Source organism: Perca fluviatilis, chromosome 15 (genome assembly GCF_010015445.1).
Source record: "Perca fluviatilis chromosome 15, GENO_Pfluv_1.0, whole genome shotgun sequence".
NCBI classification, from domain to species: Eukaryota; Metazoa; Chordata; class Actinopteri; order Perciformes; family Percidae; genus Perca; species Perca fluviatilis.
In genome coordinates this window covers 29,734,394-29,761,004 of record NC_053126.1, presented here as the reverse complement: position 1 = coordinate 29,761,004, position 26,611 = coordinate 29,734,394, and the positions used below count along the sequence as shown (strand labels likewise).

At 41.1% G+C, this 26,611-nt stretch overlaps 1 protein-coding gene across 1 annotated transcript in view; it reads right to left on the bottom strand.

Annotated features, from left to right (window-relative positions):
- Window positions 1-3,333: 3,333 nt before the first annotated feature.
- The window catches only part of LOC120575283, a 74,384-nt gene continuing 51,106 nt past the window's right edge, over window positions 3,334-26,611 (bottom strand). Inside the window, exons 2-5 of the mRNA XM_039826004.1 lie at window positions 10,257-10,539; window positions 9,677-9,967; window positions 7,403-7,726; window positions 3,334-3,602 (exon numbers count right to left, since the gene is read on the bottom strand). Of these exons, the coding sequence (XP_039681938.1) occupies window positions 3,334-3,602; window positions 7,403-7,726; window positions 9,677-9,941 (858 nt within the window). The 5' untranslated portion in view covers window positions 9,942-9,967; window positions 10,257-10,539. The remainder of the gene's footprint in view (window positions 3,603-7,402; window positions 7,727-9,676; window positions 9,968-10,256; window positions 10,540-26,611) is intronic.

Genomic DNA, 26,611 nt, shown 5'->3' with positions numbered 1-26,611 from the left:
TGCATTCAAGAGTTTGGATATCTAGGTATATGCAATTCAAAATAATAAATAATTGAATGACTAGTTGATTCCCCTGAGGCTGGATGACACCATGCTGCAGTTTCTTCAGCATCAATTTATCTACTCCATCTATTTGAATAGTCACTTTAAGGGGACTTTCACACCTGCCTAATTTACTTCAGTTGAAAACTGGATTACTTGCAATTTTGACTTGGAAAAGAACATCAGCCCTGACATATCTAACATTTTAAGCCAAAGCAACAAAAAAAGGAGGCTGATCGGCTCTATGTACAATTTACTGATAAGCATGAAAAGCAGTGATACATTATTACAAAGTATATATAATAAATGGACGGAAGACCTAGGGGTTGACGTTAAAGAAAAATGGAAAGAAAGCTTGTCACTAACATATTAATACATACTAATACAGTTTAAGATAATAACAAGAATATATTATACTAAAGATAAAATAAGCAAGTTTGATAACACATCATCAGATATTTGTTTAAAATGTAACCTATATAGTGACTCCCTTATGCACGCCTTTTGGTACTGCAAAGGAATTAAGAAGACTTGGGAGAGCATGGAGATTTAGTTATCTAGGTATACTAACAGAAAAATCATATTCTTTTCAAGAATGTGTATTTTTCAAGATATAGAGGGAACAAGATATCAAAACTAGCTCGCAGATACTTTTTTCCTCTCTTACCTTTAAAAAACTAATATTGCAAAACTAGAAAAAAAATTAAAGCTGCGAGCAGCGATGGATGGGCCCTCGCGCCTCTGACCCTTAAACGGGTCAAAAGTTATGAAAGGGGGCGTGGCTTAACCATAGGGGGCGGGTCAAACCATCACCAATTAAAAAGGAACTCTCTGCTGGGTTCAATTATACCTCACACAAGACTCTACCTTAGATGGGTAAGGTTTTATGAAAGGGGGGGTGGCTTAAGCATAGGGGGTGGGCCAAACCATCACCAATGAATAAGGAAGTCTGTGCTGAGTTCAATGATATCTCACACAAGGGTCTACATGAAACGGGTCATTAGTTATAAAAGGGGGCGTGGCTAAAGCATAGGGGGTGGGCCAAACCATCACCAATGAAGACTGAAGTCTCTGCTGAGTTCAATGACACCTCACACAAGACTCTACCTTAAACGGTTCAAATGTTATGAAAGGGGGCGGGGCCTGAGTAAGTGGGCGTAGGCGTGGTATTATAGGGGGCGGATCAGTATCACATGTAGACCACACATTCTGAGTTTCATGTAAATTGGATGATGTTTGTCATATAAGGCAGATTTCCGCTGTGCCAGGGCGCTATGACCAAAGTCAATTTTGGCCTGTAGGTGTCCTCAGGCCTGGACCCCTTGTTGTGAGAAATTTCGGGCAGATCGACAAGCGATACACTCAAGTTACAACAACTTCTTTGTTCATCGCTAAACACTCAAATGGCTAATAAAGGCCACCACGACCACCCGCTTGACCGAAAAGTTTTTCTTTATAACAACTTTCATCGATAAGGTGTTGGGATGGTACAGACCAAGGTTGAAGTCCATCGGATGAAATCTCTAGGAGGAGTTCGTTAAAGTATGGCACCTTGACTTTTAGGCCTACTTCCTGTTGCTACTAGGGGGCGCGCTATGACTTTAAGTAAATATCGGCCCGTTATTTGTTCTTTAGGGTTGGACTCTTATGAATCCTGAAAAGTTTCGAGGTAATCGGACAACGCACACTCCAGTTACACCCACTTCCTGTTTCAGCGTACGCAAAACGCACAGCACAGGCCCCTACGCGCCTTACGCCTAAAAGTTTTTCTTTTAACAACTTTTCATCTTTAACATCTTAAGATGGCACAGACCGAGTTTGAAGTTGATCGGATGAAATCTCTAGGAGGAGGAGTTCATTTGACGGGAAAAGAAAGAGAGAGAAAGAAAGAAAGAAAGAAAGAAAGAATAATTCCTTCAGTTTCAATAGGGCCTTTGCCACTGTCAGCGTTCGGGCCCTAATAAGGAAGCACCTTCAATAGAGAATTGGAAGGCCCTAATGAAGTATTACCTGTGTATTGAAAGATCTACATCAGAAGACAAAAATAAAAAAAAATAAACAATTTGATAGACAATGGAGGCAAAGTTATAATGCCCTCTAGAGCAGGTCTTTAGAACCCCCTTTATTATTAGGGCCCGAGCGCCGACAGCGGCGAAGGCCCTATTGAAACTGAAGGAATTATTCTTTTCCCCGTCAAATGAATTGCCTTTTTGAGGGCATATTCAAAAACTCACCAAATTTGGCGGTCGCATCAAGTCTGGTGAAAATTTACGTATTTTAAGGGATTCGGGAATAGGCGCACAAAAATGGCTCGCTAGCGCCTCCTAGAAAGTAAAAAAAATTTAGCTCCTGCAGTGAGGTATCATTGAACTCAGCAGACTTCATTCTTCATTGGTGATGGTTTGGCCCGCCCCCTATGCTTAAGCCCCGCCCCATTTCATAACTGGTGACCCCTTTAAGGTAGAGTCTTATGTGAGGTATCAACGAACTCAGCAGAGACTCCTTAATTCATTGGTCATGGTTTGGTTGGCCCGCCCTCTATGCTTAAGCCACGCACCCTTTCATAACATTAGAACTGTTTCAGGTAGACCCTTGTGCAAGGCATTGAACTCAGCAGAGACTTCCTTCTTCATTGTTGATGGTTTGACCCACCCCCTATGCTTAAGCCACGCCCCCTTTCATAGCATTTCAACCATTTAAGGTATACCCTTGTGTGAGGTATCATTGAACTCAGCAGCAATTTGGCGACATAGCTGTGTTACACCATTCTCACTCCCGCTTGGTCTGTGGCTCTCAGAGTACGCCTCAAAGTTACATACTGATGCAAAGAGTGGCATGTGGGACTGCTGGGATTGGTTGAAGTTGCGGGAAACTCTGGTTATTTGTCAAATTTGCTGAAAAGTTGCGGTGATTGGTCAAAATTGCGAGTCGCACCAAATTCACGGTCATTGGCTGAATTCATGTGAATTGTTCCGATCACGACATCGCGAAATCCTGGTGAGACTGAAATGTGTGGCCAATAATGTGAGTGTTGTCATGTGACTTGTGTTGCTGCATTTCGCTTCGTTACACCAACTCATCAGCTGATTCGGACCAGAGCAAACTGTGCGGTGTGAAAAGGAACTGAAACAGCTGAAAAATGCTACAATGTATATTTTTTGCCCTTGGTCTTGACCAAATTAGCCGAACTAGAGATGTGAAAGCACCGTAAGATTTTAATTCTTTGTGGAGGGTCAAAAAACAGTGCTTCATCCACGGTAACCACTGTGACACTGTTGACCATTGGACACCTTAAAGGTTTTGATAAATATTCTCTTCATAAATATTATTCTCTCCATAAATGTCCAAAGTTTCTTCACCAAATCGCTCGGTCACATTTTCATAGTCATTTTCTTCTCCTTCTTCTTCTTCTCTGTTTTCCTCTACACTGAAAGAGACCGCGGCTCCAGTGTGCTTGGCTCGTCGTCTCCTCTTGCAGACCAGACAGACCACCACCAAGACTAGCAGGAGCAGCAGCAGACCCCCAGCAGCTACTGAAGAGACCAGCGGCAACAAATGCACTAGGAGAGACAAACATTCAACAGTTAATCCTACATTTTGTCAATTTTTTTTACATTGGGATTAACAATGTGATATATCTACACAATAACTGCTAGCTTGTCAGAGAAGACCCTGTTTTCTTTCTGTTTGTGTTATGCCGACCCTACACCAAAAGACTTTTCAAGCGCTTTCCTCCGTTTCCAATATCGGAATAAAATCCTGAGAGTCTTCCTAGAGTTGGGGCGCGCTCCCGTCGTCTCAATCGTTTGGTGTAAGGTGGTTAAAAAACTCAGTCTGAGTCATTACTTTTCCCGTCTTGACGTTCTCAAAAAAGTTTTAAGTCTAGGTAGTGTACCGTAGTTAAAGTACATGAACATTGTCAACAACCAATGGGTGTGTGTCAGTACCCGATCCGTTCCACCGGCACGATCCGTTCTGCGCATGATGACACGTATGCCATGACGTAGGCGCAGATGATAATGCTGCGTTCATGCCATTCAGTCTAAAATAACGTTAAGTCAAACATAATGGGAAAAGCAGGCTACAGCTAAATTAAGACTTTACAGTAATAACAATAAAGACAAATATTGAGTGATTGTATTTTAAATGAGCACAAGTACAGTAGAACTGACGTAACAGCTGTTATATATGTTAACGTTTATTTTCAAGTTTTATTTTGAGGGTCTTTTAAAGTTTACATGCTGTCTCAGCTAGCGGTTAGCCGAATTAGCTGTTAGCTAAACTAACGTTAGCTTAAATGTGGAGGCTAACGGCAGACCGCTGCAATCAGCTAGCGGTTAGCCAAATTAACCGTTAGCTAAACTAACGTTAGCTTCCCGGTGGAGGCTAACGGCAGACCGCTATAATCACCTAGCGGTCCGCCGAATTAACCGTTAGCTAAACTAACGTTAACTTCCCGGTGGAGGCTAACGGCAGACCGCTATAATCACCTAGCGGTCCGCCGAATTAGCTATTAGCTGGAGGCTAGCGTGTGAACATCTTGCGCATGCGCAGAACGGATCGTGCAGGTGGAAGCGGTGCCGTTATTCCGAGGTGGTGGTGGCATGAACGCAGCATTATCATCGGCGCCTACGTCATGGCATACGTGTCATCTTGCACAGGCGCAGAACGGATCGTGCCGGTGGAACGGATCGGGTACTGACAGTGTGCACTGTGCACTCCCTCCAGCACCAAACAGGAAGCAGCAAACCGCTACAGCCAGTGTTGTTTATGGTTGCTATGGTGCTAAAAGCTAAACACTAAAGAGGGAAACTTGTCGATTTTCAAACTTTCTGAAGCGAGTCATCCAACGGGAGTTTTAACGGCGGATAAACGCGGACCTCCGGGTAGTCGTGTAGTCTTGTAATTTGTGACCCTGCAAGATCCCCAGTCTTTAACATTCAATGTGAGATGATTGTCTTTAGATGTGAGGTGGTGTCAGACTTTAGTCTTTTCAAAGTCTGTTCAAAGTCTTCTAGTGTATGGTAGACATTATTAAAACACAGGACTTTAAAGCAGGAGACCGAGTTCAAGTCCCGTTACAAAATTAAATTAAATGGTTAATTTTTTTCTCCTTTTTTTTTAACTTTACAGAACAAACTGAGCTACGTCATGTTCAGCGTCACATGCATAACCGGAAGTAAAGTTACTTGATTTTAACCCAAACCATAATGTTGTTCTTAAACCTAAATAAATAGTTTTTGTGCCTAAACATAACCAAACTGTGACCATCCTTAAAACCATGACCATTAGGTTCTCTGTTTTAGATATGAAGATGGAAAATGCTCTTGTATGTCCATATATGGAGACATGCGCCACACCTGATTGAACTCCTTACTGCAGGGGAGACGTCTCCATTTGTAGAGCTAAATAAGCTGCAACGACAATAATTAGGGACATGCAATATAGCCACAATAGTATTTGATTGTAGAAATGAACTACCTATTTCATCATATGATTTGAAGGACTTGTTGCAAATTTGGTTTTGTCTGTGAATGCATGTTAATGCATTGGCCTAGTCTCGCATTGCCAGGCCTATCTCCACAGGGCTGTGGAGTAAGGTCTGGCTACACCACACACACATTCTGGTATAGAAGAAAAAAAACATTGAAATTTCTTAAAAACTTGCCATTTTCAGCATGTAGTTTGCTGACTCGAGATTTGTTGTTTCCCAGAGCGAACGGACTTTGAGAATGGCAACACACACAGGGCCCTATTTTAACGATCTGAAACGCAAGTATGAAACGCCAAACGCAAGTAGCTTTGTGGGCGGATCTCGGGCGCTGTTGCTATGATACCGGCGGGATAAATGACTAAATGGGTTGGTCTGAAGTAGCTAGGTGTGGTTTGGGCGTAACGTGAAAATAACCAATCAGAGCGTCATCTCACATTCCCTTTAAGAGCAGGCGCGCTTGTTCCATGGCGGATTTGCCTGGCGCACGCCAGCGGGAGCTGTCTGGGATGCGGCAAAGTAATAAATGCCCGTCTTGGCCGGGTGGCGATGTTGCTGCGGCCTCTCGGGCGCATCTCCTCAAGTCTGGAGAGGATTGCTGCAGCCATGGAGCGTGGGCCTCCAAACGCACCACCTGCACCTGTTGTGCCCCTTCCTCTTCCCCCCACTCCATCTCCGTCCACCAGGAGCGCATCGCGCATTACTCCAGATTCACCAGATCCCGCCGGAGTGTCCAATCCCACCGTAGTTCAACATTATGTCTCCTTAACTCCTCTAATATTTCCTCATTTATGTCATCAACACATCCATGATTCATGGAAATGTTGTGTAAAACACAACAAGCCACAAAGAATGCTGCGACTTTTTGAGGACTGTACTGTAAAATGCCTCCTGATCTATCTAAACACCTGAAGCGCATTTTCAGTAATATTTTTCTTTGTAATTATGTATGGTTTTCAAAAATGTGAACTGCTGTAGATGAGAGAAGTGTATGCGCGTTGTGCACACGCTACATTATGGCCAAGCATTCGTCCCTAAAATAGCATCTGAATAACGCGCTACTGACTTTAGACTAGCGCCACTGACTTTAGACCAGGTTTTTCCTGGTCAGTGGCGGAATTGTTTTCTGAAACTGCAAAATAGCACCAGGTAACGTTTGCGCCGGAACAAGCCTCCTCTTTTCGCTGAACCGCCCCCGGGAGCGCAAATACATTCCCTAATTTACAGACGTGCGTCTGTGGAGGGAAAAGTACGCTGTGCGTCAGGTGCAAAATAGGAATGATACATGGGTCGGTGTACAAAGGCAATTGCGCTGAGTGCAAGATAGGGCCCACAGAGTGGAAAGCGAGAGACATCTGGCGCAATGTCAGGCAGTTATCCCGGAAATGTACTTCCGTTGATCCAGACTACTATAACAGTAATATGGCTGGTACATGTACAGTCATGCAGCTCATTATTTCTCTATCCGCTCTGGCTTCCTGGAAATAACCCTTTTTTTTTAACCTTTATTTATCCAGGTAAGTCGATTGAGAACAAATTCTCATTTGCAACGACGACCTGTCACATTCACACAGTTCCACATTCATACCTGGAAGCTGCCCGGTACAACCACAGTCTGATCTGCTGAGCAGCTCCACTGGAGAGGTTGGGTTTAAAGGCCTTGCTCAAGGGCACCTCTGTGGTGGTAAGGAGGGAGGGACAAGCGCTGCTCTTTCACTTTCCCCACCCAGATCGATCTGGGGATTGAACCGACGACCTCCCCCCCCATATACAGGAAGTAGTCTATGTATCATTCAAATATTGTTGATAAAACATTGCAAAATGTAGTTCTTTTTTTTTTTACAATTATTTTTTGTTCATTCTACTTACTTTTAATGACGACACTAATCGGTGCTGTCTGTGTAGAAGTGAATCTTCTCGAGGACAGTGTGACTTCATACACACAGCTGTAGTTGCCCCGTTGTTCATACTCAGCCACCAGGAAGGAAAAGGAGGCTGACTGGTTGACTGCTGGCTCTGTGTTGGTGAGGTTTGAACCAGAGAAGATGAGATGGAAAACACCTCCAGGATAATGGGAGGAAGTGGAGCAGGTGAAGACAAAGCTGAAACCCCTGGTGATCTGTGCACCTTCAGGGCCCCAGACCAGCCCTCTGTTAGGAGATGTTAGGGAGATGCTGGGCTGCTGCAGCGGCACTAAAGTAAGAGGAAAAGTACAAAAGGGACAAGAGTATTAGGAGAATATCAAATGAATGAATCAACATAGATCAAGATGGCAAAGGTGGGCAAAAGTTTTGGCATGTTGACCCTTTATTACACAAAAAATGTTTTTTTTTATGAGAACGGACTGCACACCCTGCACGCTGTTATTAGCTGGGGTTACACACCTCTATAATTTTTTATTTTTTTTCGGGGTTCATTTGTTGTTTTGTTAATAACCGGTTTTGCACTTATCAAGTTTTCTGTCCAGTTTCCTCAAAACATCGTTTCACCTGCCCAGTGACTTCTTTGAATTTGGTCAGACTGATCTCAGACAGAGTTTCAGGCAAATGCGCTGCAGAAATGGACAGTATGACAAACATGTTTTTTTTAACATCAACGCATGTAAACCTATTTTAGTAGACCCCAAGAGTACAAATATGACTGGTATAGTGAATAGTATAGTAGGCTATCAATATGCAAATTAATTATTACATTATTTTTTACTGACCCCTAACCCGTAATCTGATCTCACTTCCCCACATAAAGATCAACATATTTGTTAATCTTTATGTGGGGAAGTGAGATCAGATTACGGTTACTCAAGACGCATATGGCGAAACATTCTTCTAATGGATATGACCACGTGCTTAGAACTGTTCACTTTTGATCAGATCACTCATGACGGATGCATGTTTTTAGTTAAGTGGCAGCAGATTGAAGTTCTGAGATATCATTTCTCAGACTAAAACACATTTCCCATCGAAATACCAGCAACAAAAGACACAAAGGAAACGTGTTCGTAATTCGGGAGTGTTTTAATTAATTGAATTTCCCCTTGGGGATCAATATCTATCTATCTATCTATCTATCTAATCCAAACCACAATCTTTTTCCTTAATTTCTCCGCATGACACTTACCTTTTGTTGGCTAAACTTTACTGCCCCTGAAAGGACTGTCATCTGGCGGTGCTCTGTACCTGGCTCAAAGTCACCTTTTGTCTGCTAAACTCAACTAGCAACGGCCGCTGATATGACCGACTCACAGTAGAGGCTGTTCTCATGAATCATTCGTACATATAGCTTTGAACAGTTAAGCATTGTAATTATGTATTCCATATTCTTTGCTGCATGGACCCCATTGTGTGTTGCTGTAAAGGAACGCTGTCAGCCACATATGGAGAAGGTCGGGGTGGATGGGTGGGTCATAAGACACAGTGCTTTCAAGCCAGGGACAACAAAACACTTTCACCCAGGAAACGTCTGTCTATTCACGAGAGTGTTTTAATCCAAAATCATAATTTTTTTTCATACATATAAGTACTTGTTTTAGTGCTTGAACTTAAATGTCGTCGTGGCATGGTGCCCCCTTATGGTTGGCTAAACTTAAATGTAATATCTGCTCATAAGACCGACAGCTCACGGAGCTCTGTAGCTGGCTACAAGTAACCTATTGTCGGATAAACTTAACTACCAAGTGCAGCTGATACCAGCAACAGCTCACAGAGCTCGCATAATTTCGTAGGATATGATGTGAATGGGGGCAACATAAACTATGCACTTTAGCTTTAAAGAAATCCTCCATACCTACAGATTTGACCAGATCAATTTAAAAAAAATTCTGTACAATCCAAAGACCTTAATGATCGAAAGTTATTAAAAGCTTGAATTTGCATCGAACAGCACAACGTGGCATGGCAACCATTTTGCATGTTTTGCTATAAAACAAGAAGAGTCCAGATCTGAGGATGACTCATAGTCATAGCATAATATATATATATATATATATATATATATATATATCATTGCCTTTTCCTAAGACACTGTACATTAACAAACTCCTTGCTATATTCCTGTGCTGTTTCTTTATGTTCAGTTATTCTTGGTAATGCTATTCTGTGTTACTTGTTGTGTTGTGTTATTAGATTATTTATCTATTAATCTTACCAGAAACAGAGAGTCTGACAACGTTACTTTGGGGTGAGATGAAGTTTTGACTTGAACTCCTTGTCTGATACTGACACTGGTACGATCCTTCATTGGGAAAGTCCACTTGGACAATGTTGAAGGTAGCAGAGTTGGTACGTGTTTCTGTCTTTCTGGATGAGCCTGAGGAGTGCTGTAGGATGAACGTCCCTCCTAAAACCTGAGTTGAGATCAAACAAGTGATGCCAACATCTTGACCCCAGGTAACCTCACCAACAGGATTCATGGATATGCTGGGTTTCGGGAAGTTCACTGAAAAAATAAAATGTTATAGTGAAAATGTATTACCTTGAGCTGAGATATATTTTTCAGTTTTAAGATGTGATGGACTTTATTAATCCCACACTGGGGAAATTCCCTTTTTGTTTTATAAGTTGGCTGAATTGCTTAATTAATATATTTTTTTGTTTCTTGCAGAAGTTAGATAAGAAAATTGATACCACTCACAGATGTCTCCTCATATAACTCAACAAGAAAGCCAATAACTTTGCAAACAAAATGTTTAAACATACATTTTTGGGTAACTGATTGATTTCCTTACCAGACAGAGTCACTTGAGGAGGTGAAGTCTTGCCCTGCAACTGTTATCTTATACTGACACTGGTATGATCCTTCGTTGTCAAAGTTGACTTTAGGCATGTTGAAGGTAGCAGAGTTGGTACTTGACTTTTGGGTCTTTCGAACTGCACTTGAAGCCTTTTTCAAAATAAATCTTGGTCTTAAAATCTGTTGAGGTTGAGTTGAGACAGAACAAGTGATGCCGACGTTCTGACCCCAGGTAACCTCAGCAGCAGGATTCATGGAGATGCTGGGCTTTGGGAGTGCTGTAACATAACACAACAATATAATGAGGAGGTATAATGGGAACTCTGACTGATGGAACATCCAATAAATAGTACAGATTTAAAAGCCTTCATGGTGTATAATAAAAAGTTTAAAGATTTGAGAATTTGACTTCTTCAAGGCCACGCAGGGGCGACGACACTCCTTTTTGGAGTGTAAACGTCTGTTTCACTCAGCCAAGATCCCGTTTAGCATAGGCTATCCTGCAGTGCTCTCATTCACAACACCAAGTGGGATGAAGCATTGTTTTGAAGATCCCAAGAAGGCCCTGAAATGCATCAAAAGCCTTTGATTGTCACCCGCCTTGCGCGGTGGTGTAATGTAATCTACCTCATAACATAGATCTACCACTCTATCCTCATGACTGTTATTGTCTTTACTGTTGTTTTTATAGGTGCTTTATTTATTACAATTTGTAGACCACGGGTGCATTATTAACAGGTAGGCATTTTTCATTTTTATGTCATGTATGTCTGTCAGGTGGGGGGCGTCTTTGGGGGTGCTGTGGTCCGTTAAAGGCGTACCACACTGTTATAAGGCAGATATTTTAATGTTGAAGAAAATGTCCACACTAGGGCTGCTCCCTCTTAGTCGATTAGTCGACTAATCGGTCGTTTTGGTCTTAGTCAACTTAGATTTCTTTAGTCGATTAGTCGTGTTTTATGCTTTTTTTCATGCTGAATGACTTATTTCCAAGAAACGTACGAGCACATCTCTGGTAAACACAAGAATTAAAGTGGTGCTTTTGCATGACTCTTTGCGGAGAAACTCAGATTTACAGATCTGTCGATTAAATCAACTAATCGATTATTTGATACAATTGAATGAGTATTAGGCGACTAAGAATTTCTTCAATCGAGCACAGCCCTAGTTCACACTGCTGCTGTTTCGCTTTTGGATAATTGGTGGTGCCGCTGCCACACTTGAGTGGCCAGAAACTCTTAGTTCCTTGAGTTAGTTATCCAGTTGTGGATGTATCAGGGATGTTTGACAGTACTCTATTTCTTCACCTCCCTTTTTTTTTAATGTGTTTGTCTTCTTCTGTTTTGGGGTGTTTTTTTTATGGATCCAGACTTCTCTCTTACTGTTGTGCGGACAACTACATTTTTTATTTCACTATTTTTCCCAGCATATGACAGCTCTCGGTCTCATTTTGGTCAACGCCAGGGGTCTTAACATTCCACACAAAAGGACCACTGTACTAGAATTTCTCCGTAAGAAAAATATAGATTTTGCTATGGTCCAGGAATCACATTTATTGTGCAAAGATTTATCACCCTATTGCACCTTCATCTGCAGCTACGAAATGTAAAGGAGTAATGGTATTGTGTAAACGCAAACTAAAATTTAATGTGATTGACTCCTGGGCGGATGATGCAGGTTGGATAGCCATTGCCAAGATTTGCAAGGATGGGAAAAACATTGCACTTATTTCTGCTTATGCCCCTAATGCATTTGATGGCACTTTTTTTGAACTACTAACTAAATCCTTACTTGATCTCGCAGGGTTTCATTTAATTCTAGGAGCAGATTTCAATGTGGTGTGGGACAGCAGCATGGACAGAACAGGTGGCAGTGAGACTAGGGACCAACATCTTGCGTCTGAGACGTTGCGCCACTGGGCATCCGAAACAGGCATGGTCGACATTTGGCGTCTGCTAAACCCTTCCCTAAAAGACTTCTCATTTTACTCAGGGAGACATAAATCCTTCTCAAGATTAGATTTTATCTTTGCCTCAAAAGATCTATTTCAAAATATTCAAAACGTGCATTTCATTCCGTTTACCTGGTCTGATCATAAACCAATATATTGTTCGGTCACTGTTCGCTCGTCTTCCACTAAAGCCCCCAGGTGGCGTTTCAATTCCTCCTTACTGCGAGATGAAACATTCAAAACTCAGTTTGAAACAAATTTTAGGGAATTTTTGGAATTTAATGTCTGCTCTGTTTCCAATCCGAGAATACTTTGGGAGGCAATGAAAGGCTTTATAAGGAGTAACACCACTGTATACGCTTCAACATGAAATACGGAACGTGCAGCCAAATTGGAAGCTTTAGAATTAAAATATGCAACCCTTGATGCTTCCCTGCAACATAATTTTAACGACTACACAGCCCTACAGAAGGAATTGATTAAAAAAGAGATTAACTCTCTTGAGGCAGCGTCCTCATGCACAAAATAAGGCAAACTTACTATTTTAACTCCTCAAAACCCAGTTGTCTACTAGCAATGAAACTTCAAACAGATGAGCACTTTGCCAATATTTTTTGCATTAAAGACAAAGACGGCACTATACAATGTGACCCAAAGAAAGTAAATGCCTCTTTTGCCTCCTTTTATCAGGAGTTATATAAGTCGGAAAATAACTTTGACAAACATGTCAGCTATATTTTCTTGAATGACGTTAAACTACCCCGGGGGCCTTAGTACTGTTGACTCCATAAAGCTAGATGGCCCTGTCACATTGCAGGAGTGTGAGGCAGCTGTGAGGGACATGCGTAAAGGTAGATCACCAGGGCCGGATGGAATTCCAGCTGAATTTTACCTCACCTTTTGGCCCCTGATCGGCCCTCTGTTATTGGACATGATCCTTTATTCAATCAGAGTGGGATCATTTTCTAGGGATGTTAATTCAGCATTAATTTCACTGCTTCTTAAAAAAGGTAAGGATCCAGTTGAGTGCTCCAGCTATAGGCCTCTTTCGCTTTTAAATGCAGATTTAAAGATTTATGTGAAATTACTGGCCCGGAGGCTTCAACGCCATATGATAGGGTTTATAATGTCTAGACTTGCTACAGATAATGTCCAAAGACTATTACATATTATAGATGGTGCTCAAGGCTTAAGTTCCCCTGCCGCTGTCCATTCACTTGGTGCAATGAAGGCCTTTGACCGCCTGGAGTGGCCATTTCTGTGGTCGGTGTTAGAGTTCACAGGGGTCGGCTTGCAGTTCATTAATATGCTTAAACAGCTGTAGTGCTTACTATGGAGGAAATATTTATTTATAATTCAAATAGAAAGTCCAAAGAGAAATTGAAAGTCCAAAGAGAAATTTTCCATTTGGCTTTGGCTTTTGAATTTAATATTTGGCTTTTGAATTTCAATTAAACATTGGCATTTAATTTTCATTAAATATTTGGCTTTTGAATTTCAATTTAACATTGGCTTTTAATTTTCATTTAATATTTGGCATTTCAATTTCCATTTAACATTGCCTTTTCGTTTGGACTTGTCACTACCCAAAGTGAGTAGAGTGCAGATTTGAGCTGCGCATGCGTCACTTTGCAACAAGTAACTTACAAGATGCTAACGGTGGTTTGAGCTAACGTTAGCAATCAAGTAGCCTACTAAATGCTAACGGCATTTTGAGCTAACGTTAGCAATCAAGTAGCCTACTAGATGCTAATGGCGTTTTTAGCAATCAAACAATCATAGATAGCTAAAACGTTTTTGAAATGACTGCTAGCTACAAGTTAGCAATCAAACACAACATTGGCTGTCACTTGAATTGCGTTTTGAGCTAACATTAGCAATCTAACAATCATAGAGAGCTAAAACGTTTTTGAAATGACTGCTAGCTACAAGTTAGCAATCAGACACAACAAAGGCTGTCACTTGAATGGCGTTTTGAGCTAACGTTAGCAACCAAACAATCATAGATAGCTAAAACGTTTTAGAAATGATTTCCATCTTCTGTTATTGTAAAGAGAAAAGTTTATTATTTTACAGATTTCACAAATTTCAGTAAGACACGTTATGCCGTAAACAGTTTAAATCTGAGCATGCGCAACTCACATTTGCACTCGACCAGAGCCGGTCTGACTCGGCTAACATCGGGTATGACACGTTATGCCGTAAACCGTTCTGAGCATGCGCTACTCAAATCTGCACTCTAGGACTTGACACATGTCAATGTAAATGAGGAGGCGTGGCCCAAAGGCTGGTGGGAGGGTCTGAAACGAAAGGGGTGCAGAGGCCCCTTATGAACAGCAGGGGGAGCAGACTGCTGGGGAGCATCTGTCTGCAGCTTCAGGCTTGATGGCCTCTTATTTCACATGATAGAAAATGATGATGTAGGCTGAACACAAACGACATTTCATGCAACAGTGAAGTTTTCATGTAGTTACTATAATTGGGCCCGTGTTAGTGAGGACTAGATTAGGACTGTATTTAAAGCTGATTCTGGTTCCCAACCAGTCAATTTTGTTAGTTCGATGCTCCACCTTCCCCTGCCCCCTCAATATTGGAGCAAATTACAGTCAGCAATAAATACATTTCTGTGACATGGCAAACGATCTCGCATTAAGCTAGCTCACCACTATGCAGCGAGAAAGGCAAGCTGGTGGCTTGTCTCTCCCAAACTTCAAGTTCTATGAGTGGGCCTTCACACTTAGACCTCTCCTATCCTGGATTCAATCTGATGCTCAAGTGTCTTGGCGAGCTTTGGGGGAGTGGATGATAGCTCCATACTCGTTTACTAACATTCTGCATTCCAAAATCTCACCCCATCACTGCCGTTTGAGATTTGGTCCTATGATTTCACATTTGCTACTGATATGGAGGAGGGTGGAGAAATTGGCTGGTTGCTCTTTTGTTTGGGACCCACACTCGCCAATATTTAACGGTGGGGGTTTTTTTTTTTTTGCTCGTCCTATTTGATTTGACTGGGATAAAGTGTGGATCAGTGTGGGCTTAGCATCCAGAAACCCTGATCATCAGCAAATACATTACAATTACAGTACAGGCCAAAATTTTGGACACACTCATTCAATGTGTTTCTTTATTTTCATGACTATTTACATTGTAGATTCTCACTGAAGGCATCAAAACTATGAATGAACACATATGGAATTATGTACTTAACAACAAAGTATGAAATAACTGAAAACATGTCTTATATTTTAGATTCCTCAAAGTAGCCACCCTTTGCTTTTTTTGATAGCGCTGCAAACCCTTGGTGTTCTCTCAATGAGCTTCATGAGGTAGTCACCTGAAATGGTTTTCACTTCACAGGTGTGCTTTGTCAGGGTTAATTAGTGGAATTTTTTTTCCTTATTAATAAAAAAGCAAAGGGTGGCTACTTTGAAGAATCTAAAATATAAGACATGTTTTCAGTTATTTCACACTTTTTTATTAAGTACATAATTCCATATGTGTTCATTCATAGTTTTGATGCCTTCAGTGAGAATCTACAATGTAAATAGTCATGAAAATAAAAAGGAAACGCATTAAATGAGAAGGTGTGTCCAAACTTTTGGCCTGTACTGTATATACACAGGGTATATCTAACTCCTAGGAAGCTTCATTTGATGAAGGTTATTGATGATCCTACGTGTACTTTCTGTTCTTCCAAAGTGATAGGCAGTTATTTTCACATGTTTTATGGAGTGTACCCCAGTGGCCAACTTTTGGGAGATGTTTGCCTTTAACCTCTCTAGGTTGTGTAAGATTAGATTGCCCTGCTCATCTGCTACACTTATTTTGAATGATTTGTCAAGGCAGGGTTTGACACTGAATAAGAGAAAAGCATTGCTGGCTGGACTTACGGCTGCAAAAAAAACTAGTTGCCATACGTTGGAAACCTCCACATTCGCTCTCTTTTCGAGCTTGAGTTTTAACATATTTGGATATTGTTTACTTGGAGTTGTCGACAGCAAGAGTCCACGGAGAAAAAGAGTCAGCAATAGAGGCTTGGCATTCACTTTTAACTACCCTCAGGGTTTAATATGTAACCGAAATTTGGAGTTCTGGATCCAGGGGGTGGGTGGGTTTTGTCTGGGGTTTTATTTAGTTATTTATTTTATCTTATTTTATTTTATTGTATTGTATTTATTTATTTTTATCTTATTTTATTTATTTTTTCTTTATCTTAGTTGTCAATCATACGTTTCTGTGTATATGTATAGGTAGGTATGTGAATATAAGATTTGAGAATTTACTGGTCTTTATGTGTTGTTTATGTTCTATGGGCCTTTCCCGAATTGCACAACTTTTTCAAATCTAATTTCTCTTCCACTGATGTTTGAAAAAGACAACCAGAGTTAAAGCTGTGAAAGCAGTCTCATATGAAAGGTTCAACACAAGCTGAACACTTCCAATACAACCTGATTATATGCTTGTCTCCCTGCATATGGTGTGCAGTTTTGTCCCATTTAAGTCGAGTGGGACTTCAAATGGTAAATTACTTGTATGATGTACAAAACATTTTTCAAAATGAAAATAATTTACAACAGGATTTGGGTAGAAGAGCCACATATGCATGTGCTGTATTAAAGCATTTGCATCTCTTTCTTATTTTGAGAACATTTCTCTTGATGTTTTAATTTACTCATGTATAGACTTTGATATTTTAAGCATTTTAAATTTGGAGTGCTTTTCTCCTAATGTTTGTGTTTTGCTTTTGTATGTGATGTATGTTTTGCCACAGCATTGCTCTGTGGACGGCAATAGGCCCTTATCTCACAGCAACAATTTTGACATTTTGATTGAAGGGCAAGTAGGTGTAATTAATAACATTAAATATGGCCCTACCATTTAAGTGGGCCATGGCCAGGGAATGAGCTAGCATGCAGAAGGCCCATGCTCACTGGAATGTCAGAGACACACTAAATAGAACTAGGCTAGGATACCTCAAGAACTACTGGATGGATTACAATGAAATTTACTAGAGAAAAGTACAGTTTTCCCTTGACTTCACCTCTAGCATGACCATGAGGTTAGCATTTTTGGTCTTAAATAAAACATCTTGACCACTTTTGGATGAGATTGTATGGACATTCAGGGTACTTTGAGCTAGCAGAACCATCTAGCTGACTTTGAGAAAACCATTACTCACCTGAACAGACCACACCAGCATCCTCTCCATGGTTACAGTGATGTGTCCCAAATCCTCTGTGCTAACACAGAGTTACAGACCTCTCCCTTCCTGAACAGGCTTGATACACTGCTTCACTTACATTACAGTTTAAGTAACAGTTTCTGGTGTGTTAGCAACATTTCACACTTGTTCTGCTCTAATTCTAAAAGTATGCTGTGGTTACCAGCTCTTTTCCATCGCTGCATCTGAGTGACAGAGCTGTCTATAGAAAAGGATACATTTATTCAAAACATTTTATCCAAAATCTTCCTCACCTGAACATACAACACCTGCATCCTCACTATGTCCACAGTCATGTGTCCCAAATCCACTGTGCTGACACTGAGTTAGAGACCTCTCACTTCCTGAACAGGCCACATCATCAAGCCAGATTTGTCCAGTTCCTTCACCAAAGCGGGCTGATTTAGGGGCACTCAGTGCCGTACCACAGCCCAACTCTCTGCAAACCACCTTAGCAACGTTTAAGTCCCAACCATCATCACAGACTGTTCCCCAGATGTTATTGTAATAGATTTCAACTCTTCCAGAGCACCAAGTAGACCCAGACCCAGTTAATCTGATCCGACCATCTGTCAGACACATAAGAAATAACATACAATATTTAAGTATTTTGCAAAGACTGTAAACTGAAAAGTAAAAGGATTGTATGCATTACACCATAGACTTGACTGACCTGCAGCAGGTGAAGTTGAACTCAAGAGAAAATAGACTATAGAGAGAAAGAGAAAAATAATTGTAAGGCTCATAAATTCAACAAGCTTTAAGACATAAATAAAGTTTGTGGAAGGTTGGGTTTCTGCCACTTTGGATTTAATCCAATAAACAAAATATCCAAACATACACGGACCGAAGTTGTGTGAAAGTGCACTTCATTTCCCTTCATCAACAACCGGATGAGAGTAAGAGTAGAGAGTAACATTTTCTATTATTCAATTCTATTGAATTAAATTTTATTGGACTTCACTTCCAAACAACTGAAATTTGAAATGATGCTACTGCGGTTCAGTTTATCAAATCAACCATGCACGTTAAGCCATTCAAATTCAAAGATAAATGATTTAAATTCAGTTTCTAGCAACACATTTTTCTGCCCATTCAACTGTTTCAAAGGGAGGGACTCCCATGCACTAACTTGCACGCACGCCCGAACAAGCTATCAAATCATGATGATATGATATATATGTATCAAAGAACAGAGAAGTTTGGATAACAACACACACAGAAGGAATGTGAATTAATTCTCTGTTCAGGACGCCTTTATATCTTCACATAGCAAATAACTGTTTACTGCTATATTAATGTTCTGAATGTCATTTACAGCATCTTTAAGTAAAAAGAAGGATCTTTATACTGAAAAACTGAAGCTGAAAGTTAGTCTCAAGAGACTTCATGTCTATATTATACAATACAGCTGCTAAACTTTACAAAAGCTGCTTTCTAAATACAATTTTGTAATATTGGTCTTACCCATGGCCAAATGGCAAATGTTTCTCTGTTTGCTCCCCATGGCTGACACTAAGGCTGCTCTGTCTCATTTATCAGTGACAAAAAACTGAACTTAATACTGCGGTCCAAAGAAGACTGCACACTGCTAGTTCTTTTTGGAAAACTTCCTCTTTCTTGCATTTTTTTTTTCAGCCAAAACTACAGAGTACGGAACCTCTGTAGTTCTGAACCATAGAGTGCAAAGTACAAAAGCTGCAGCACCAAAGCAACTCATCAATTGCTAATTCTTAAAATTGTTGTTGATCAAAAAAATGTCAATAGAGGTGTGTACCATGAAGCGAGATTAGTGGGTTAGCGAGGTATGTTGAGCCTTAAAGGAGACACCTTAAAGACACCAATGCCTCATCAGATATTAAGGAAACATGTTAAGCTGAAATACTATCTTTTCTGACAACAATGCTAATGTCAGTATTTTTTCTTTTTGAAATTTACATTCCGTGACGGAATTTATGTTTATGTTTTGGTCTGTGGTTGTTATCAACGGCCCAGTTTGACAGCCAGGCCAGGTTGCCAGATATACCTGTAAAAACGTAAACCCAGCACGCTACAGCTGTAACGTTGTTACAGCCATGAAAGCAGCACACAAACGAACAGGATCAACGGAGATAGATTCTACCGGACCTAAAAAAAAAAAGTAAACGGCATGTTTCTAACAGTTGCGTGACCAGAGACGTAACAACCCCCTGGTAAATATTGGAGATGTATTTGAAAGATGGAGACAGCTTAGATCCCAAAAGGACGCAGAATTGGCTAATTTCCTCCTGAACACGTAAGCATTAGCTTCAGGCTAATTTATCACAGCCACTAGGGACGGGCATTTTATGTCATTTCAACATTTGTGTACTCGCACCGAATTATATAGCTAGAGTACCCGAGTTTGTTACTCGCAAAAACAATTGAGCCATAGCCAGTAAAGTGATCCCGACTGGTCCTGGCTAACGCCGCCATTCTAACCCTGTTAACTGCTAACGTTACCGGGAGGACCAGGCAAGCAGCCCATGGCTGTTTACAACAGGTAGTTCAGCAGCTGGAGCAGACAACGGTGAGTTATTTTAAGCCACGAGAGGGGGGCTGTAAATCGGAAAGAGAGGACTGTGAGTTTGCAGTGTGTTTAGCGATTGTTGCCGTAATTCTAAGCCAATGAAGTGTGTTCCGTCGGCAAGGCAGTGGTATTTTTAGCATTTCGTATTGTAATTCTAAGCCGAGGAAGTGTGCCTGACTGGCGTGTGGAGAGGACGGTGAGGTTGTTGTGTTTTTAGCGGTTCATACTGTAATTTTAAGCCGAAAAAGTGTGTCTGTCAGTTGGTTACAGAGCTCCGGCGCGTGGTATATATCTATGGCTCCGCGTGAGCACGGGCTTTTATGACTGTCGATATAGCCAGCATAACGTTAGCTACTCCGCTGTGCTGTGGAGTAATGTCTGGCTATGTGAGACTAGCATCTAACGTTAGCTACTCTGCTGTGCTGTGGAGTAATGTCTGGCTATGTGAGGCTAGCATCTAACGTTAGCTACTCTGCTGTGCTGTGAAGTAATGTCTGGCTATGTGAGACTAGCATCTAACATTAGCTACTCTGCTGTGCTGTGGAGTAATGTCTGGCTATGTGAGAAAAGCGTCTAGCAACATTGTTGTGAATGCTGCGGTCTCAGCCTGGCAACCTCCGTGAACTTCGAGTCTGGGCAGGAGGGGGCGGGGGAAACGACTGTCCAGTATTTTGAATTGGTAGTGCAGTAACTATTTTAACCGCTAGCTGCCAGTATTACATACAATATTACATATTGCACCTTTAAGCCAGAGTCTTCAATGTCACGAAGATGGGTCTCTAATCACTCCTTTTTCTTTATTGACTTCCACATCTCAGCCTGACCTCTCAGCTTACCGGCCATAGCTCCCGGCTCCCTGTTCCCACTCCTCCTCTTTCCCTCCTTCCATCTGCAAGCTCTTGTCCCCCTCGCTGGTATGGACTCAAGTGCAAGAACCCAAAAGTGCTATTAATACAAAATACTGGAAGATAACACTAGGCGCCAGGAACAAAAGCAGTAAATCCAAATGACAGGGAAAAACCAGGAACACTAGGAAAGTGAACACTAGAAACAGGCAAAACATCTAGACACAAGGTAAAAAAAGAACAGGTCAAACACATCTGGGTGGGGCAGACAATAACAAATGTGGGAAAACACACAAGGCAGGAAGACAAACAAGACATGACACATGGGAAGTACAACCGCATCCAAGCAAAGTGGTTTCATCAAAGTGTAATCATTTATTTTCTTAAATTCAGCTTATACTCTTATAAACTATATCTACAGACATACGACTGCCTTGATGCTTTATGTGACCTCATCCTTCATAATGTGATGTGTTTCATGGTTTGATGTTCACAGTATTTGTTTTTATGCTAAATAATGTTAGCAATGTTTGTATTAAAGGGGTGATAGAATGCAAAACTGATTTTACCCTGTCATAGTTGAATAACGACAGTTCGGTGGGTAAATAGGACATACATAGAAGCTCGAAATCCCATTGACACCCCTTTATTATGAAAATCTCATACTTTGAAACTGCCGCTGAAAACGGGCGAATCTCAACAAAGCTAGATGCTTACGTAAGCATCCCAGGACCTGTACCTTTGTCACGCCCATGGGTGTATTAAGAGAACGGTCACGCCCCAACATTTACATAGGCTACACAACTGACCTGAGATCAGGTAGTCTTCTGAATCTAGGTCACGCAGATCTCTGTTATTCCATTACAAAATTCACTTCTGAAACTTTTTTATGCGTGAAATCAACCATGTAAAGCTCAAATATGGGCCGTTTTACGAAAATTGGTAGTGCAGTATCCACAAAGGGTGACTTTGCGCTGGGTATGGAGCCCAGCAGGCTGCCGCTTTCTCGTCAGACTGTGTGGAGCTCCTAAAGACCGACACGTCTTACCAAATTTGCAATTAGCCATCAATTTTCGTAAAACGGCCCATATTTGAGCTTTATATAGTTGATTTCTCGCATAAAAAAGTCTCAGAAGTAATTTTGGTAAGGAAACATTGCAGTGTCTGGAATATGACATTCTGTCGCGTCTCTAATGTGTGTGTATTGAGGATTTGCTCAACCAATCAGTGCGCGTCTCTAATGTGTGTGTATGGCGATTCGCTCAACCAGTCAGCGCGCGTCTCTAATGTGTGCGTATGGCAATTCGCTCAACCAATCAGCGCGCAGCTCATCTAAATATTCATGAGCATACCATATTTGGAAGAAAAGCTCTTGTTACAAATAGGGCCAAAACACAGGGATGCATAAGGGCCCATAAAATATCAACCAGGCCATTTTCAGCCCAACCAATGTTCCATACCCCATTAGGAGACCTTAATGAACAGTGTGAAATACCCTATATAATCATTCTATCACCCCTTTAAAGCTAGCTAATCCAAACAGCAGATCATCTCATTCTAGACACGCTAGAATAAATGAAGAAGTGCTGATTGAAAAGTTGTCATTTAATATGTATTTACCCTGGGTAACTTCCTCAAAGACAATGTTGATTATCCATGCGTTATCAGTGTTAGGTCACAGTTCCTACACTGAATGACTTCAATAGATCTACTAGTCCACAAGAAACCACAAGTTCCTTATTTGTGGTTCATACAGTGACTGACGGGCAGGTTAGGGTTGATACTCTCACGAAGGAGTGTGGCGGCTCGTCTGTATTGGCTAATCATAGCAGCGGCCCCATCAGTTGCAAAGCCAACAAGCTGGGAGTGCAACATGTTTTCAGAGATGCCCCGCATATGAAGGCTTTGGAGCAGGCAGTGGTGGCTTGTTAATAAAGTGCACTAGGGCGACATTCCAGAAAAATAAATGTATACCTAAACACAAAAATTATATAAAAATGAAATAAAAATAAAATAAAATAGTTTACTCATATGATGTGCCAGCTGGTAGTAAGAGCCTCAGCATTTAGTAAAAATTGGCTTTAATCGGATAACTATTTTCCGATTAAATTGTCATGTTTCATGCGGTTTCATAGGCGGGGACTCTGGACAAATGAATGTCTATGTAAGTCCTTAAACTTTCGGCAAGCATGTGACCTGAAGCTGGTCTCTAATTGGTTTCTTAAAGATTCTCCTCCGGGCGCAGCTCGCTATACTGGGTAAACCCAGCCCGATCTGCCGGCGATTTGATTTCTCCCTGCAGCTCAGGCTGGAAACCTGTACGTTTATCTATCCTGCTTCCGTTACAAATTTGCGGGAACCAATCACAAACTGGCTTATCCACCTGGCGCGCTATTGGCGGGTTTAACATGATGACGATAGAGAAGCGACCAAGCAGCTTTTTGTTTACATTCAACAAGCCAGCCACCGAAGCGCAGCAACCCGTTGATACCGCTGTCGCTGCTACGTCACCCGGATCGTTGGTCTGATTGGTTGAAGGACTATCCAATTGCGTACAGAGTCATTTGAACTATGCCCGTTGATCACGCCTCTTGTGCAGAGAAAATACAGAGCAGACTCCCCAGACTAATGTTCAATCTTAAAAGATTGAGCTTGGTCTGGTGATAGCCAGACTAGTAGCTCGCTGCATCCCTGGCGAATCAGAATTGGATACATGTTATTTTTTCCAATCTGATTGATTCTTGACACCTGTCATTCAACTTTACGCTCTTGGCCGCTACTCGCGCAGGCGATACCGTCACTTTGCCAAAACTTTGCAAGCTGACGATCACACAAATCACTTTCGTAGAGATAATGGCAGCAATTAAACCAAATTATGTCCCTGATTTACAAAAAAAAACTTTCACAAGATGTTCGCTGGAAGAAGAAAAGAGGATAAAGGATCTCCGACCGGACCAACCCGATTAAAAATCCAGCAGAAGGCCAGTGACAGAGGAGGAAGCTACATCTGGGGCTTCACTATGTGCTTCACCGCTCTTGTTATGCAAAACGGAGTTGGCTGGCTGGATGTGATGTTAGCAATGCTTTTTTTATTTATTTTTCTTTTATTTTCTAGTTTGACTTTAGAAGCCTGACCCAGTACAAGTACATTTCTCAAGTTGAGGTACTTGTACTTTACTTGAGTCTTTTCTTTTCATGCCACTTTCTACATTTCTTTTATAGTCTTTTATTTCAAAGTGTCAGCACTGAGGTTTTGTCGACAACAACAGGGGTAAGAGACCTAAAACATCTCTCTGGAAAATGCAAACGTCATGAAAGGAGCCGCAGCCATCTTGGTAATAGTATGAAGCTAACGTTTTTTGGCAGAGTTAGCATGGGTGACCAATTAGATGAAGGCTACAGGATTGGCATTTGAAGGCACAACGAAGAGGTCTAAAAAAAATCAACCCATACTGTCCAGAATAATAGAGTGCAAAATGTTGTGGAGCCTTTGAGTTGGCTTTACGTGGCCATGATGAGAGTGAGAGCTCAGATAACTCTCTTGATGGAGCTTTGAAAGAGCATCTTGACAGTGCCACTGTATTTAAGGGCACATAAAAACTATACAATGAGCTACTGGACTGTATGTTGTCTGTTACAAGAGAAAAAATAATCAACGGAGTCTAGACAAGTGAAGAGAAGACGGTCAGTGTATGTTTTGGTCATTAGATTTTCAAAAATCAATCATCAAGAAAATCAAATGACCAAAATATACACTGACCTGAAGACAGAGCTCAGTCTCATTTACAGCAAGGAAGAGTTCAAAGCCTGCTGTGGCGCAGCTATTCCAGCTGTTTATGGAGAATAATCTTGAAGAAGTCTTTTCCAAAACTGTCACTCTCCTGAAAGTTGTCATGACCACACCCATGACCACGGCTGAAGCTGAGAGGTGCTTCTCAACCTTGAAAAGAATAATAACTTTTCTCAGAAACACCATGACCCAGGAGAGGCTGAATGAACTGGCCATGCTGTCCATGGAAAAGAGACTTGTTACTGAGATGACTGACTTTAATCAGAGAGTCATTTAGAAATGTGCTGGCCAGAAGGAAAGGAGAGCAACATTTATGTTCAAGTAGTTAACATGTTTTTGGTAGTGGGTGGGAGGATGTAGTTAAAAAAAATTCAGTCTTCTTATGTTTGTAACTTGAATCTTAAAATGTAAGCTAAGATAAGATAAGCCTTTATTGTCTCCTATAGGAGAAATTCATCTTGGGCATTCAAGAGAACGAAATGGTGACACATAGCCCATAAACACACAATAAACATACAGTTAACCTACATAGAAACATAACCATACATTACCTAATCCAATGCTTCAATGGACATCTAATAAACATCACACAATACCCCCTACCTTTCCTCACAATCACAGAAGAACAGAAGAGAACACACAACACATCCCCCTTGTTAATTTTGTAAAGATTGCACATTTCCTGTTAACTCATGCTGTGGTCAATAACTTCTGTATTGCACAATTCCCAATTGCATAATATAACATAGCATATAATATATATATATTGATCTCACTAATGATCTCAGCATTTTTTACAAATGTTTTAACCTGGATTATGAAAGTAATGTGACCTGCTGCAGAGACCTGTCTATGGCATTACCAACTCCAACTCTCTGTTGATACATGTACTATCCCTACTATTTGGAGAACATCTGTTGTCATTCCTGTGCCTAAAAGCCAGCCCACAGCATAATAATGATTATAGACCAGTAGCGCTGACATCAATAGTGATGAAATCATTAGAACGTATAATAGTTGGTAATTTAAAGAGCGAGGTACAGCATCTCTTGGACCCTCACCAATTTGCCTATAATAATGGCAGGGGTACTGACGATGCCTTAATCACAACTGTACACTCGATCTTAAAGCACATAAAAAAATCCATCAGCTTATGTTCGATTATTATTTATGGACTTCAGCTCTGCATTCAGTTGTAATTCACATTGCTGCAGCTCCTCTTTTCACCTTGTGTGTTCAGGTCTCTATTTTAGCTACAGAGTGAGACATCCTACTTCTGTACCATCTTTGTTGGGATCCGCACATGCGCAGTAGCTAGGTAAGGCTCACATCAGGTAGCTAGCTGTTTCTCCAACTGCAGTCAGTACAAGGCAGGATTAGCCAGGAGCCAGAAGACTTCTTCTTCTCCTTCTTCTTCTTCTTCTTCTTCTTCTTCTAAACAAGGGAGCTCTTCCAACTTTGCATGGAATACCTGCAGAACAAGGACATGTAACTAGTTCTTTTGTAGATTATGGTGAACATGTGTGTGTTGGAGCAGTGCTTTGCCATTGAGAATGAGGGGCTAACCGCCAGCATGCTAACACTAGCATGGTTTAGCCACCTCGTTTCGGCTAGTGACGTAGAAAGCCGTGCAGATTTTGAACAGCTCACCCGGAGACTGAAGGCAGGACACATTCAGCGTGGAAGCACCAGAGACACAAAATAACACCGCAAATCCCAGAAAAAGTGATTTTTTTCATAATATGGGCACTTTAACATTTCATTGAACGTTATACTTATTTAAACCATTCCCACTTTTTCAACTGTTCTCACTGCTTTATCTTATGCATTAAATTCAGCAATTTAGTTTAGCTTTAGCAATTTAGCTGCTCAGCATTCACAAGCATTTTCTGCAGGAAATGCATTTTCTAGTTTGACTTTAGAAGCCTGACCCAGTTCCAGTTGTGTAATGTAACTAAGTACATTTCTCAAGTTGAGGTACTTGTACTTTAC